The following is a 13357-nucleotide window of genomic DNA, read 5'->3' as shown; positions in this document are numbered from 1 at the left end:
AAGGGAACTGCCTACGTTGTCTTGCCCACAAACCTAAATCTGTAGCCCATTAGCCACTCTTCCTGGTAGTCAGGAATGATGCAGATTTGAAGTGCATCCTTTTGTAATGAAGAGCATCCTGCACAGGGGAAATCACACATAAACTTCCTGTAATAGGGTAAATACAATTGAATCAATTGTATATTCTTAGTATATCTAAAATGAAATTTGAAAAGCAAAATATTAAAATCCTTACAAAATAAGCAGTAAATATTCTCTCTTACATCTAAAAAGCATGCCCCAACTTGGGCATCAACGATACCATGCCCCAGTTTGAAGTCTGTCTCAGTTTCCAGGTTTCCAAGACACACTCCTTTGCAGAGCCTAGGACCCACCATCATGAGGACAACTGTTCCCCCTACTCCACCCAGTACTGGCTAATCCACATGGCTTTAGGGAATTAATCAGAATAAATCAGGCTGAATGGGCAGTGTCCCTGGCGCAGTGTTATTCAACACAGGAAGTTCTTCAGCTCGTTGGTAATTTCAACTCTGCATTTGAGCCTTTCTATCCTCCAGATTATTATTCAAAACCTGAGCCTTTTTAATTTTTAAGCACTTTGACAATTTGAACTCTTTTGTATGGCAGGATGCTTGCCAGTCCAGATTTCAGGTAAAATAAACCCCCAAAGTCATAACAGATTTTCCACATCGTTACCCTTTTGCTCCTTATACACACAATACACACTTCCAGAGCACTCAGTTTTTACTGTATTTGGGTCTTGAGAGAAGAAAACACCACTGAGATACCCACAATGACACTTTATGTGTTTTTCCTCTGACTACTTCCTTGGCTATCCTAGGGATTTACAAGTCTTAAATTGGATGCTCCCCACCAGAATTCAATCTACTAGGATCAGAGCCATCCTCTTAAAGAGTGCGTGATCAACTGAAGGTCATCCTCTCAAATCCTCACACATATTTAGAAGGCACACAGATCAGATCAACATCTATCATTCCACAATGACAGCACTCAGCATTCAGTCTGTCTGGCTCCTTTCTCAAGTCAAGGATCTAGTGGCAACTGCTATGCAGACACATTAATCCAGACTATCACACATGTACAAACTGAAAGATTCTGTCTAACAATGAAGTGCGCTTGTGTAGTTTAGAATGTTAGAATTTGATGTATTTCCAGTTCTTGAGTTCTTGCTGGTAACTAGCACAGCTATCAGTCCTGCTTCAGAAGCTGCAAACTAATTTCTATAGATTTGTTATCGTTATCTTTTTGCTTTGCAAATACTTTCAAAGTTGAAAAGAATGCAATTTAAGCACAGCAAACAATCTTTTAGGATTAATAGTGGTTAGGAAGTGGGAAAAAAAAAAACAACATTATTGAATGCCAGCAAAGCAATTTACCAAAGGAAAATCCACTGATACCTAAAGTGCCAAAAAGAGGGAGCAGAAACAATGCACACAGCTTTGAGTATTCTGGCTTTCCCGTGCAGCATTCCCACTTCTCTCTAGCTATCCGTCTATTGTATTATAACAAATAATAAAGGAATTAAATGCTCTAGCAATCAAGGCTGGCATATTAAAATGACACTCTGCATTACTGACCCTACTCATCTCTTAATAGAGCTATTCTGCAAAGGAGATTAATTATACTGGCAAGAGACCTTTTGGTATTCTAATTTGTGAGACATATTTCAATACCACAAGCATATTAAAACAGCTGCAAACATGTAACCAGCTCCAAGATCCCAGGACTCACTGCATTTAATTAGGTGCTCATCTTGTGACCAGCTCTTTAGTCACTGCCTTAGAAGCCACTTCTATAAATATTCTTAATTTTTAGGCTTAATTAACGGAAAATGTAATTAACATACAGCCCCCACCATAAAGTTTATAGACATAGGAAAGGGAACATCTACTTCAGTACCGAACACCATCACAGAGGAAGAAATACTGGATTTACAGCTGCATTCCTCTGCTTTAATTAGAAAACAAAGAATTTAAAATCATTTTAAAGTAAGTTCTTGGCATTGCATTTCATGTCAAGACATTTGATGGACAGCACACATACTGCCATGACGAACTGAAAATTCATCATGTTAGTACAGAATTGGAGCATGGAAACAGAGCTTCAGCTCGCTGCTGAGCAATGAGCTAGTATTCCAAATTAAGTATCTGAGAATTAATGCTCTGATGTAAAGCACAGTTATTTTTCATTAACTTATGAAGCTTCAATGCATTCGACTGCCTGTGTTTTAACTTATTACCTTTCTTAATCCCCATCAGATTAGTGGTCAGTGGTTGACACAAAGCTCAACAGGAGCCGGCATTGTGTGCATGCAGCCCAGAACTCAACCATGTCCTGGCTGCATCATAAGGAGCGTGACCAGCAGGTTGAGGGAGGGGATGCGCCCCCTCTAATCTGCTCTTATGAGACCCCACCTGGAGTACTGAGTTCAGCTCTGGGACCCCCAACAAAAGAAGGACGTGGAACTGTTGGAGCAGGTCCAGAGGAGGCAACAAAGATGTTTTGAGGGCTGGAGCACCTTTGCTCTGGAGACAGGCTGAGAGAGCTGGGCTTGTTCAGGCTGGAGAAGAGAAGGCTCCGGGAGACCATAGAGCAGCCCTCCTGTACTTAAAGGGTTCTACAGGAAATCTACAGAGTGACTTTGTACAAGAGCGTGCAGTGACAAGACATGGGGGAATTACTTTAAACTGACAGAGGGTAGATTTAGACTAGATATTAGGAAGAAATTCTTCACTATGAGGGTGCTGAGGCACTGGCACAGGTTGCCCAGAGAAGCTGTGGCTGCCCCATCCCTGGCAGAGTTCAAGGCCAGGTTGGACAGGGCTTGGAGCAAACTGGTCTAATGGAAGGTGTGGCAGGGAGGTTGGAAGCAGATGATCTTTAAAGTCCCTTCCAACCCAAACCATTCTATGATTCTACCTTATACTCAGGTGCTAAGTTCACGCATTTCCCCTTTCCATTGATATAATCAAATTATAACTGTTGCTAAGAACAGAAATTTAAGGCAAATGCTAAACAGGCACCAAGCTAAGACACAAAACAATTAAATCAGAAGAATTTCAATACAGTAGCATGTCTGAAAACGTTAAGCTAGAAATACTTCATTGTGAAATCAAAATTAATGGTAACACAAATGCATGGCCTTTTGAACTTCAAAGATTTAAGTTTCTTTACATAGCCTGGTGGTGCCAAACTGTCTAGGATCCCCCCCAAAAATTGTAAGGGCTAACAATCTAAGGGCTAGATCCAAGGCACGCCCTTTTACTTAAGGGCTCATTGGTTCTAAACAGTCTTACAATGCAATACAAATTTACACACTCTATAAAGCAGCACATACCAAAATCTTTTTATTGGAGTAAAACTTGTTATACAGGTAATGCTATGGAAGTTCAACAAAAAATAAAAAGCTTCTAGCTTTGCTTTCAGCCTAGTGTTTAGCAGCAATTTCTGTTGCATATATGACTGCTCACAAGTAACTGTCTGTTCCTACTCTTACATTTTCTGCTTGCACTTCAGTGATTTTAGATACTTAGAGGAGATAAGGAACATTTATGTGTTCCTTTGGATCGGCAATTCAGTCTTGACTATAGCCCTGAGTTTACACACACACACACACACACACACACACACACACACCCCCCATACAGAATACTCTCTTCAAACATTTACTTCACCAAAATCTTTTTGAGAAAAACCACACAAAAGAGCAGATACCAGCTCCAGTATTTCAATTCCTTGGACAATTATCTCTTTCAGCTTCATCCCCCAGCTGTCCTCTAGGGAAACAGGCAGAGCTAGCTACTCAGAAAGCTGGTTTTCCCAATTAAACTTATTTTAAATGATCAAGTTCCTGTGCACACATGTGCCCAGGCTTCCAGTGGTATTTTTCTTCCAGGTATCAGGCAGCTTAAGTAGCACTGAGGAGTATCCCCCCAAAACAAGCTGTTCTTCACATACACATTTTTTTCCTGCTTTTTGTCAAAGGCAGGACAAATATATTGTCCTCCTAATTCACCCTATACCCTTTTTCGGGCCCACAAGAACAAAATGCTGCATTCACTGAGAAGGAGCACAGAAAGCAAGGTAAAAACCAAAGCACGAGATCACACCACTTTTTATTTACAGCACAAAATCATCACGAATATCCCCAGACTCACTCACCAAGCCAGCAGTAAGTGAAGGAGCAGACTGCCCTAGAGACTGGTTTCTCATGCGGACCAGGTTTGAGGTATCTCCAGGTGGCTGCCACATCGTCTGCCCCACTCCACTGTGGACGCTATTTGATAAAGGAAGTAGCTGTTTTCCTTTAAAAACAAAACCAAAATACCATCAGCTTGTTTTTAAACAAGTTTGCAAATTCAAAATACAATGCTGAAAACAAATACTGCACGTGGAGAAAAAGCAATTTAAAGATTTTGGTATCTTGGAATTTGTAAGAGCACACTACCTGTGAATTCATTATGTTTGACAGCTAAGTATCTCCACAAAAATCTAGTTTACATTATGAGGTAATGGGTAAATCCAAACCCTTGTAGAAACAGACTTTTCATCTTTATAACCTTTCTATACTTCACACAACTTTAAAAAAAAAAATAAAAACAATATTTGCTGCCAATTAAACAATTTCTTGTCCTATAGAGACAAAACATTACTGTTGCAAAATCTCTTAATTTTAAAAATTCTTATGAAAATGCATTCATAATTGTAACATATGACATCTCCTAAATGGCTTGGCCACCCAGACATCCCCACTTTCTCCTGCCATTGGAACATTCAGCAGTAGATGTCATGCATAAGATCTGGATTTTCCATCTAAAAAATTTCACTCTTCAGCAACATCGTATTATCTTCAAGGCAAAACATTCTGTAGCTTTCCCAAGTATCCCTTGTACCAGACTGCTCAGCATAGACACTTACCTCCCATGCTACATACACAGGGAGAAAAGCAATTCCTATCTCAACCAGTTCACACCACTGGACTTTACTGCAGGGAATACAGTTATATAAAAGGAGCTACTCAATACTTTTTTTTCCCTAGCCAATATAACATTCCTTTTTGAAAAATGTCAAGCAGCGAGTTTCCACATTAAGAAAGAATCAAAATCAAAGTAGGTCATATTTTGACTCCATCAAGCTTGACATTTTCCTTTTACGTACAATGCTATTCACCAAAAAGAGAGTCTTGTGGTTAAAAACCCGTTAAGTGAAAATATCTGTAAATCTGCGTTCCATTATTAGCTTCCAGATGACTTCCTCAGGAACCTTGGTCAGCCAACCTCTGTACTTCAATTTCACCATCTGCAGAAAGTGTGTGAATACCCCTTTTCCTTAAAATTAGGACTGTGAGACTAAGTTACACACACCATTCAACTGATTATCACATGCTCAGATACTACAACAGGAATCATGCGGGACTGAGATGTTTGTTGCAATAAGTAGCAGGAGGAAGACTACATCTTTAATCACATATACTGTAGAAGAATACTTTTCTCAGAGGCTGCAAGCTATTTTTCAAATTCAATTTCACCTGAAAAATTAGGTGGGAAATAGTCATACCTCGCTACATAAAAGCAGATACGATATTTGGAAGAGTGACACAATGTGATTTGCCATGATGGGGGGAAAATGGTGGCTTTTTTAACTTGTTTATGTTAATTTTCTATGAAAGTTACAAACAATGGACCGAGTACACACTAATGGAATGAGTCGGAGTATGAGACATGAGAAGGCTCAACTACAGCTAGCAGAGACACAGCATATTAGTACCTTTCTTAGCAGTCCCACTAAATCTGCTTACAGCTGGAGACATGATTTTTATGGTTTGCTCATTATCAAGATTATGTCCACTCCAACCCTAACTGCTCTACGATTCTACGAGGAGTAAATATAAAGACTCCTCTTCTCTGCAGAGCTCTAAAATGACAGAAATGTACATTATTATTTATTTCAGTAAACCACTACCAAAGATATCCTATAATAGCAATTCAAACCATATAATTATTTAACAGTTCAAAATACCAGTGTTCAAGAGCAAAGATAACATTATTTCAAGCTCCATGAGATGTAATTGTCGATATCTGCTTTTAGTTCCACAATATCTGCATCCAGGAAAAATTCCATCAAGAGTCAAATCTAAGCCAATCAGCTCAGAAGCACAATCACCTACACTCTTTAAACTCCTTTGGTTCTGTTGCAAAAATAAGGTGGAATTGTTTTCAGTACGGAGCTTGAAAAGCTAAAGCCTCTTTAACTGCCATACCTCAAAGTCCTACATACATTCCAAACACCCACATTTAAATTATATACCTAAAGATCCACATTTTCATTATCCAGTTGGGTCAAACTAATATAGCTGGGGACTCTTTTCCCCTTCCTGAATCAGCCTATAGTAGGCTGAAAAGTCAGTAAGATGAAGCAACAAGTTCTGGAGAATGTCATCATTTCAGAACAGAAAAGTTACAAGAATGTCACCTACAACCAGTAAAAAATATTTCTAAAAAAGAAACAGAAATTCTCCAGTTTTCCAGCTTCCTCCTATTTACTTTTCTTTCTTCTACTCAAGGCAAGAAAAACCACCAAACTATAGTACTATCTTCAGCCACTGTAATCATCTAGCAGCTGTGTAGCTAATAAACTTCTGCTCTCCTCTAGTGACTAACCTACCTTAGGGAACAAATCTACATGAGTACAAAACATTCATAATGTTTCTATTTTTCACAAACAAGCCACGTAGTACAAATAAAACATTAAGAACAAGCCATGCCAAAGCAAAACATGCATGCTTTAGTGCTTATTTAGTTCCTAAACACCTAGCACCTCAAACATCAAACAATTCATCTTCCCCCATAAAAGACACGAGGGACTAGGGCTGGATGTATTTTTACAATCTTGTAAGTCAAGCCCATGCTGCTGCCAAAATGGGTGGTTTCACCCTCTTCCTCTTTCCCTCCCACCTGAGAGTTTGCAACCCTTCTGATTCTTGCACTAACATGCAAATAGGCAAACAGTCAGCCTAATTAGGGAGGAAATGGTCTGCAAGTTAACCCTAAAGAACAGCAGCGGTACTCAGGCAGATCAGCTAGTTCATTCTAAACTGATCATGCAGATCTGTAGGTTCAATGCCAGCATCACAGACTTAGATACCAGCTTTAAACAACTGTGAAACCATCTCCTAGCCAACATACAAAGTCTTTGAAAAAGGAAACTACTCAGCTTCATCCTCCATTTTTCTGGCTAATTACGAGGCTATTCTCACTCCATGGCTCTACAGCTGACAAACGGAATTCTCTGGCAAGGCTGAAGACTGTTAAAAACCCAAACTTTATACAAACTGAAAAAACATCTAGTTAGTAAACAAGATTTTTACTTTCAATCACAAATGCCTGCAGTGCTTTTGAAACCAGAAAGAAACTAAATAATAATTTGAGCCAGCTTCCCAGTAAGAAACATCAACATCTCTTACCACACCTGTTATACCAACAAGTAATACTGCATCTTTAATACTAATGAATCGTCATATGGTCTTTACAAAATGGCATACCTGACAAAGAACTTGCCAAACTACCTCTTCGTAGCTTGCAGTCATCTTGACTTAGCTGACGATGGAGCTTGGTTTTCCCAGCAGATGAAAAGATGTCGGGATTGCTGAGCTTCCTGCATCGTAACGGAGAGGACTCTGTCATCATCTCCTGTAGAAAGAAAAACAGTAAGTTTGTTAATGAAAGCCTGAAACATACAATCTCCAAAGCATAAATGAGACAGTTTAAAAACAAGCAAGGAAACACACATGCACTTAAAATTGTAAATCCCCCTTTGGTGCCACGTATCTGGGCAAAAAGCACATCACAGGATCGCAGACAAATATGGTACTTGAACTCCACTGCTGTAAGGAATATTATTATTAAGTCAGAAAAAACAGCAGTTATTTGCTCTTACAGTATGTGGGAAAAGAAGCTACTGAACAATCATCCTCAGCTTTGATTCAAGCCATTTCCTGCTAGAGCAAAGAGTATTTTCTCTTGAATAGTCTTTCTTGAATATTTATTCCATCCAGTCTATGAGTAATATGCCTATAAAGAAACTGTTGCAATTTCTAATTGCAACCCAAAACTCCTATTATAAGTTACAGCTCCACTACAAGACCATACATATAGCTAAGTAATAATTAGGATACAGATCATCCTTTGTGTAATGTCTTTGTTATTACTCTAAACAAAATTAGACCTGTATTTGTCAGAAACACTCCCACACATGTAAATTCCTTTCACAGCACAGAGCAATCTTTCAATCAAAATAGCAGTAGGTAGCACAGCAGCAAGTACACCCACAGTGCTTTCCTTATGCATTTAATTGTTCTGGAGGTGTGAAACTCTTATTTCACACCCAAAGAAGAAACACAAGCCTAGCTACCACACATGGATTTGAAGATAATGTGACACTGTCCATTATGAACTATATAGGTGCACTTGGTCAAGTTCTCTGCAGTCATGCAACATGTTCCACATGTCTTAATGGACTGCTCCATTTTATTCCCAATGCCTTTCATTAGGTATAGAGCACTTCAAGCCATGCTTACCCTGCAAAATCTCATCCACTGCGAAAATAAACTGAAAGGAACAGTCTCCCTGCATGATACATCACCACATGGTTTAACACGGTTTTAAATCACGTTTAAAGCAAAATCTAGTCTGTAGTGCTCATTATTAAAATTTATTTTAATTAGTCAAAATCTATTTTTTGAAGTCATTAATTCACACCTATTCAGTCTACAGTGCTATGCTTCAAACCATAAAATGCAGACCAGGACTACACACTTTAAAACTCCATGATTTGGGGGGGGGGGGGGAGAAGGAAGGAAGGACATAAATAAAGAGGGTTTACATGGGGAAAAGAAAATGGATTTGAAATTGAATCCCCACTTAGCTCTGAATCATTCATTCATTCTCAGCCTTTCTTAGCCCTCCCCCACCGTCCTTTTAATCACAAAATCTTTTGGCACCTTATAATAGTAAATAAGTTAATTTGTTTGGGGGACAGGAATGCTTTGCTCCACATCTGCTGCAGTGGTGCACCTTCACCAGGTTGAGAAGTACTGTGCTGATACAATTTCTTCCTCTGGTTACAGTTAGACATTCAGTCGCCAGCCTGTAAACCAGATCAAGAGAGAGACCTGGGTAACTTAAAGTAGGTCAGTTCACTTACCCAGTTCATCACACAGCTGCAAACAGCTGTGTTGGTGCAAGAGTGAGGAGAGGCATGAAAACAAGTAGCCTGGGGTAGAGAAAACTGCTCAACCTGTAAATGCTTTATTCTCAAGGTTCCTCATACACATCTTGGAGCAAAGAACCTCTTTTTTCAAAGAAAAGCTTTCTAGCTGGGACTTCCTTGTTTGTCCAAGATTTTGGGGTTGTTTGTCAATGGTTTTGGGTTACTCTTACCAGTAAAAATAATTACAAATCCTTAATATTTCTTCTTGAGTTACAGCACATAAGCTTTTCAGATCTATAACATCAAAGTCAAAAGAACCCCAACTGAAGGAGCACCTGGAACACCAGTACTGAAGGGCTCGGTTACTCTACCACAATACCCGCTCAGCTACCTGTACACACCTTTCAGGTCAACCCAATGGTATTTGCTGCTTCTCAACACCATTCCATACACCTTCCTTCAACAGCCATCCCCAGCACGAGCAACTGCTCCCTATCAGGACCTATACTACAAAGATATTAAAGGAACAGTGGAAAGCTAACAGCTTCCCACACTCACTGAAGCAGCCAGGCCGTGTTCTGCAGGAGATAAGCTTTGTACATTTCACGTATGGGAAATTCTTCATAAGCCCTTTTTCTATTAAGTACAATGAACACGTGGGCACTTCAGAAGACTACACAGCTGTTGAACGTGTTGAAGAAGAGGACCCCAATCAGGCTCTGCAGTTTTGTATACTGTTAAACTCACTTCTCAAACATATGAAAAATAAGAAAACCTACTGCACCATTCTGAGGCAGGCTGCTATGTTTGATAAACTGCTGCGTACATCATGGGCAGTTCAAAGTTTCATTTTCTGAGAGCTATGCCCATCATTGTTTTGCTCATGCAAAACAAGGGAAAGTTTTTAACTTGACAACAATAGAGTTGTCTTTCATAAGACTGTAATTTATTTCCACTCATCCATCAAAACCCAGCTGGAATATTGCAGTTCAGAGACAAACTACATGGGAATAGCAAGAGTTTATGTTACCACTCTTAATCAAGGAAGGAAAAAAAAGCTTACAGGAAGAGATCTTTCCTTGTCCTTGCCCCAAGGCAAGAAGCAATGCGTACAAAGGACAGAAAAACCTTACACAACATCCCAAACCAATGGATACTCTCTGCAGTGATAGAGCAAAATCTTGCTTACATGCTTCCAAATTACTACATTAGACTACCAGAGCAAGTGGTTGAAGAACAGATTACATATCACAGACTGACGCAATTTGAAGGACTCCACTTTCACTTCTGGAAAGAAAAAAATTCTTGCAGCTTTGGAAATAAAAGCATTAGTAAGCACGGAACAAACACTTGCCCACAGCGTGCAAAGGACTGAGCCTTCATCCACTATTTCTTTTCAAAGGTGATAGGAAGAAACTTTAATTTACTTGTCCTTGTGGTTTTTGCCACAAGCCAAAAATCAGGCTCAAACAGCCAGCTGAATGTTGTAAAGCTTATGGCTGAAGATAAAAGCACCACACAAAGAATCTTGATTTGCTAGGCAAAGGTTAGTCCTATCAGTCTCTTCAAAGGTGTAAAAAAGTTTGCTCACATAACTTGAAACAGTAGGATATGAAGAAAAATGGCCAAAGCTTTTCTTAAATAGCAAGAGGCATTCTTCAGCTCATTCACTTACCACGCTTGCACAGAAAAACAGTTAAGATAGTTGCAGTACTGGAAACACATACTAGCCTGTTTCTCTTGCCTGAGATCTCGCATACGGGTTATTACACTCAGCAAGATGGGAGAACCAGACAGATTGCAACAACAGCTGCAGACAAAAGCCAAGAAACCAAATGTGCTTCCTGATGTGTAAGATTACATCCCCATGTTAAAATCCTGATCTGGTAATTTCAGAATATAGCTACAAGGAACCTTCACAGTCATCTTTTCCATTCCATCGCACAGGGAAAGTCCCCCCAGCGATTCAAGCAAGAAATAAAAACAAGCAGAGCATCCAGCACTGCAGTGCTTTTCAGTAGTGCGCACTGTTCATTTAATGGCGCTGAAGTGAGAAACATAGATCCTAACCTACAAATGGCAGGTGAATACTTCAAGTATGGATGCATGTCAAAGTTCTTCCTCAAACTGCAAGATGAAGTACTACACAGTTAGTGAGACAGATGAATCAGAAACAGATGAGTCTTACGGAAAAAAAATCTTAAGACCTGTCTTTATAGTCAACATTTAGTATATAACAGATCAGGCCAAGGTGCACTTCCTTACATAGGATCATAGAATAGTTAGGGTTGGAAAAGACCTTAAGATCATCCAGTTCCAATCCCCCTGCCATGGGCAAGGAAACCTCACTCTAAACCATATCACCCAAGGCCTCGTCCAACCTAGCCTTGAACACTGTCAGGGATGGAGCATTCACAGCTTACCCGGGCAACCCATTCCAGTGCCTCACCACCCTTACAGTAAAGGGCTTCTTCCTTATATCCAATCTAAACTCCCCCTGTTTAAGTTTTAACCCGTTACCCCTTGTGCTATCACTACAGTCCCTAGTGAAGTGTCCCTCCCCAGCATCCTTACAGGTCCCCTTCAAAACACTGGAAGGCTGCTATGAGGTCTCCACGCAGCCTTCTCTTCTCCAGGCTGAACAGCCCCAACTTTCTCAGCTTCTCTTCATACGGGAGGTGCTCCAGTCCCCTGATCATCCTTATGGCCCTCCTCTGGACTTGTTCCAACAGTTCCATGTCCTTTTTATGTTGAGGACACCAGAACTGTACACAATACTCCAAGTGAGGTCTCACAAGAGCAGAGCAGAGGGGCAGGATCACCTCCTTTGACCTGCTGGTCACACTCCTTTTGATGCAGCCCGGGATACGGTTGGCTTTCTGGGCTGCAAATACGTGTTTCCCAGCAATCTCTACAACAAGCAAAAATACTCAACTGGGACTAACAAATATTCAAATCTGCAGGTCAAAACATGTTAAACTATCAGCAGAAGAAGGGAAAAAAAGCTACATAAGAGTTCACTGTGAACAGGTAATCCATTAACAGGAGAAAAAAAAAATTGTTCTTTTTTTTCAAGCCCAATGAGCACAACCACTGATGTCACCTGGAAGTGAATTCCAGCAAACTGTTACAGAGAAGAAATAACAACAATTTATATACAATAAATTGGCAAAGAAAACGCTAATAATAGTCTGTTTTGTAAGCAAGATAACCAATGAGTAATGTAACTCAAGGGGATTTGACACTTCCTGATTTTTTTTTAAAGCAAGAAAAACAGTCAATACTGAAAGCTGCATCTTCTATTTTTTAATACAGTACTGTTTGTCCTTTAGAAGATAAAAGCCTGTCGTGTCCGGATGGTGTGCACATTATCTAAGAAGCATTCTTTTTCTTCTCAGCCTTTCCTCATCACTTTCTGTAATGCACGTACATACCCTTAACAAAAAAATACATCTGATCCTGCCATTAGTTCTGCTCTAACATACTTTAAAGTACACTAAAAAAGAAAATTAAAGACCTAAAGAACAGATCATATACAGCAATTAATACAATGGAACCATAGTATTTTGCTTTAGTATTTAGCACTGAGATTTACAACAAAAATCTTTTTTTTGCCTTAACTTGCTAGCCTGGACATGACATTGAGAGAAGAGGGCCAGCAGTTTACCAGGAAGCTGAGGTGAGCCCAAATGTGACCAAAATTGTAGGCTGAATAAGAACTTGCAACTAAGACACTTCTTAACTGTATCTGCTTAAACTCATGCACTTGCCAGCAGCGTCCTGAAAAATGCCAGACAGCAGAATCAAGGAAAATTACATTAAATCAACAAAGCCTCTTAGATGCTAATATATTGGCTTACTATATCAACAAGAGAGAAAAAACTTAAGTAAATGCCAATATTAAATTTTTAATATTACTGGAAAGCTAAGCAGTATGGGACAGCAATGGCTTCAATAGTTACAGCGCAACATGCACACATTTAACATTCTGAATACCTACAGCTTCCTCTATACATTCATCTGCAGTTGATTATGCAGATGACAAATTCCAAATTTAAATCAGTCTATATATATTTTGTAAAATATAAAATAATCCCACAGCTAAAAGTAAGCAAACAAACTGTGAGGG

The 13357-nt window shown here is 39.5% G+C and overlaps 1 protein-coding gene across 12 annotated transcripts in view; it reads right to left on the bottom strand.

Annotated features, from left to right (window-relative positions):
• MAST2 (microtubule associated serine/threonine kinase 2) overlaps positions 1-13357 on the bottom strand; it is a 214996-nt gene that overhangs the window by 167369 nt on the left and 34270 nt on the right. For 10 of the 12 annotated variants that reach the window (XM_062622984.1, XM_062622980.1, XM_062622990.1 and 7 more), the window contains 2 exons: positions 7562-7709; positions 4183-4325 (listed from right to left, as the gene is read on the bottom strand). In XM_062622984.1, coding sequence (XP_062478968.1) covers positions 4183-4325; positions 7562-7706 — 288 coding nt within the window. In that variant the 5' untranslated portion in view covers positions 7707-7709. Of the gene's footprint in view, positions 1-4182; positions 4326-7561; positions 7710-9019; positions 9384-13357 lie in introns of those variants that run through there. The other 2 variants (XM_062622986.1, XM_062622992.1) reach the window with 2 other exon arrangements.

This window comes from Pezoporus occidentalis, unplaced genomic scaffold (genome assembly GCF_034315485.1).
Source record: "Pezoporus occidentalis ecotype Australia unplaced genomic scaffold, CSIRO_AGI_Poc_V1 ctg25, whole genome shotgun sequence".
In the NCBI taxonomy this organism is placed as follows: Eukaryota; Metazoa; Chordata; class Aves; order Psittaciformes; family Psittacidae; genus Pezoporus; species Pezoporus occidentalis.
This window is presented reverse-complemented; position numbering and strand designations above follow the sequence as displayed.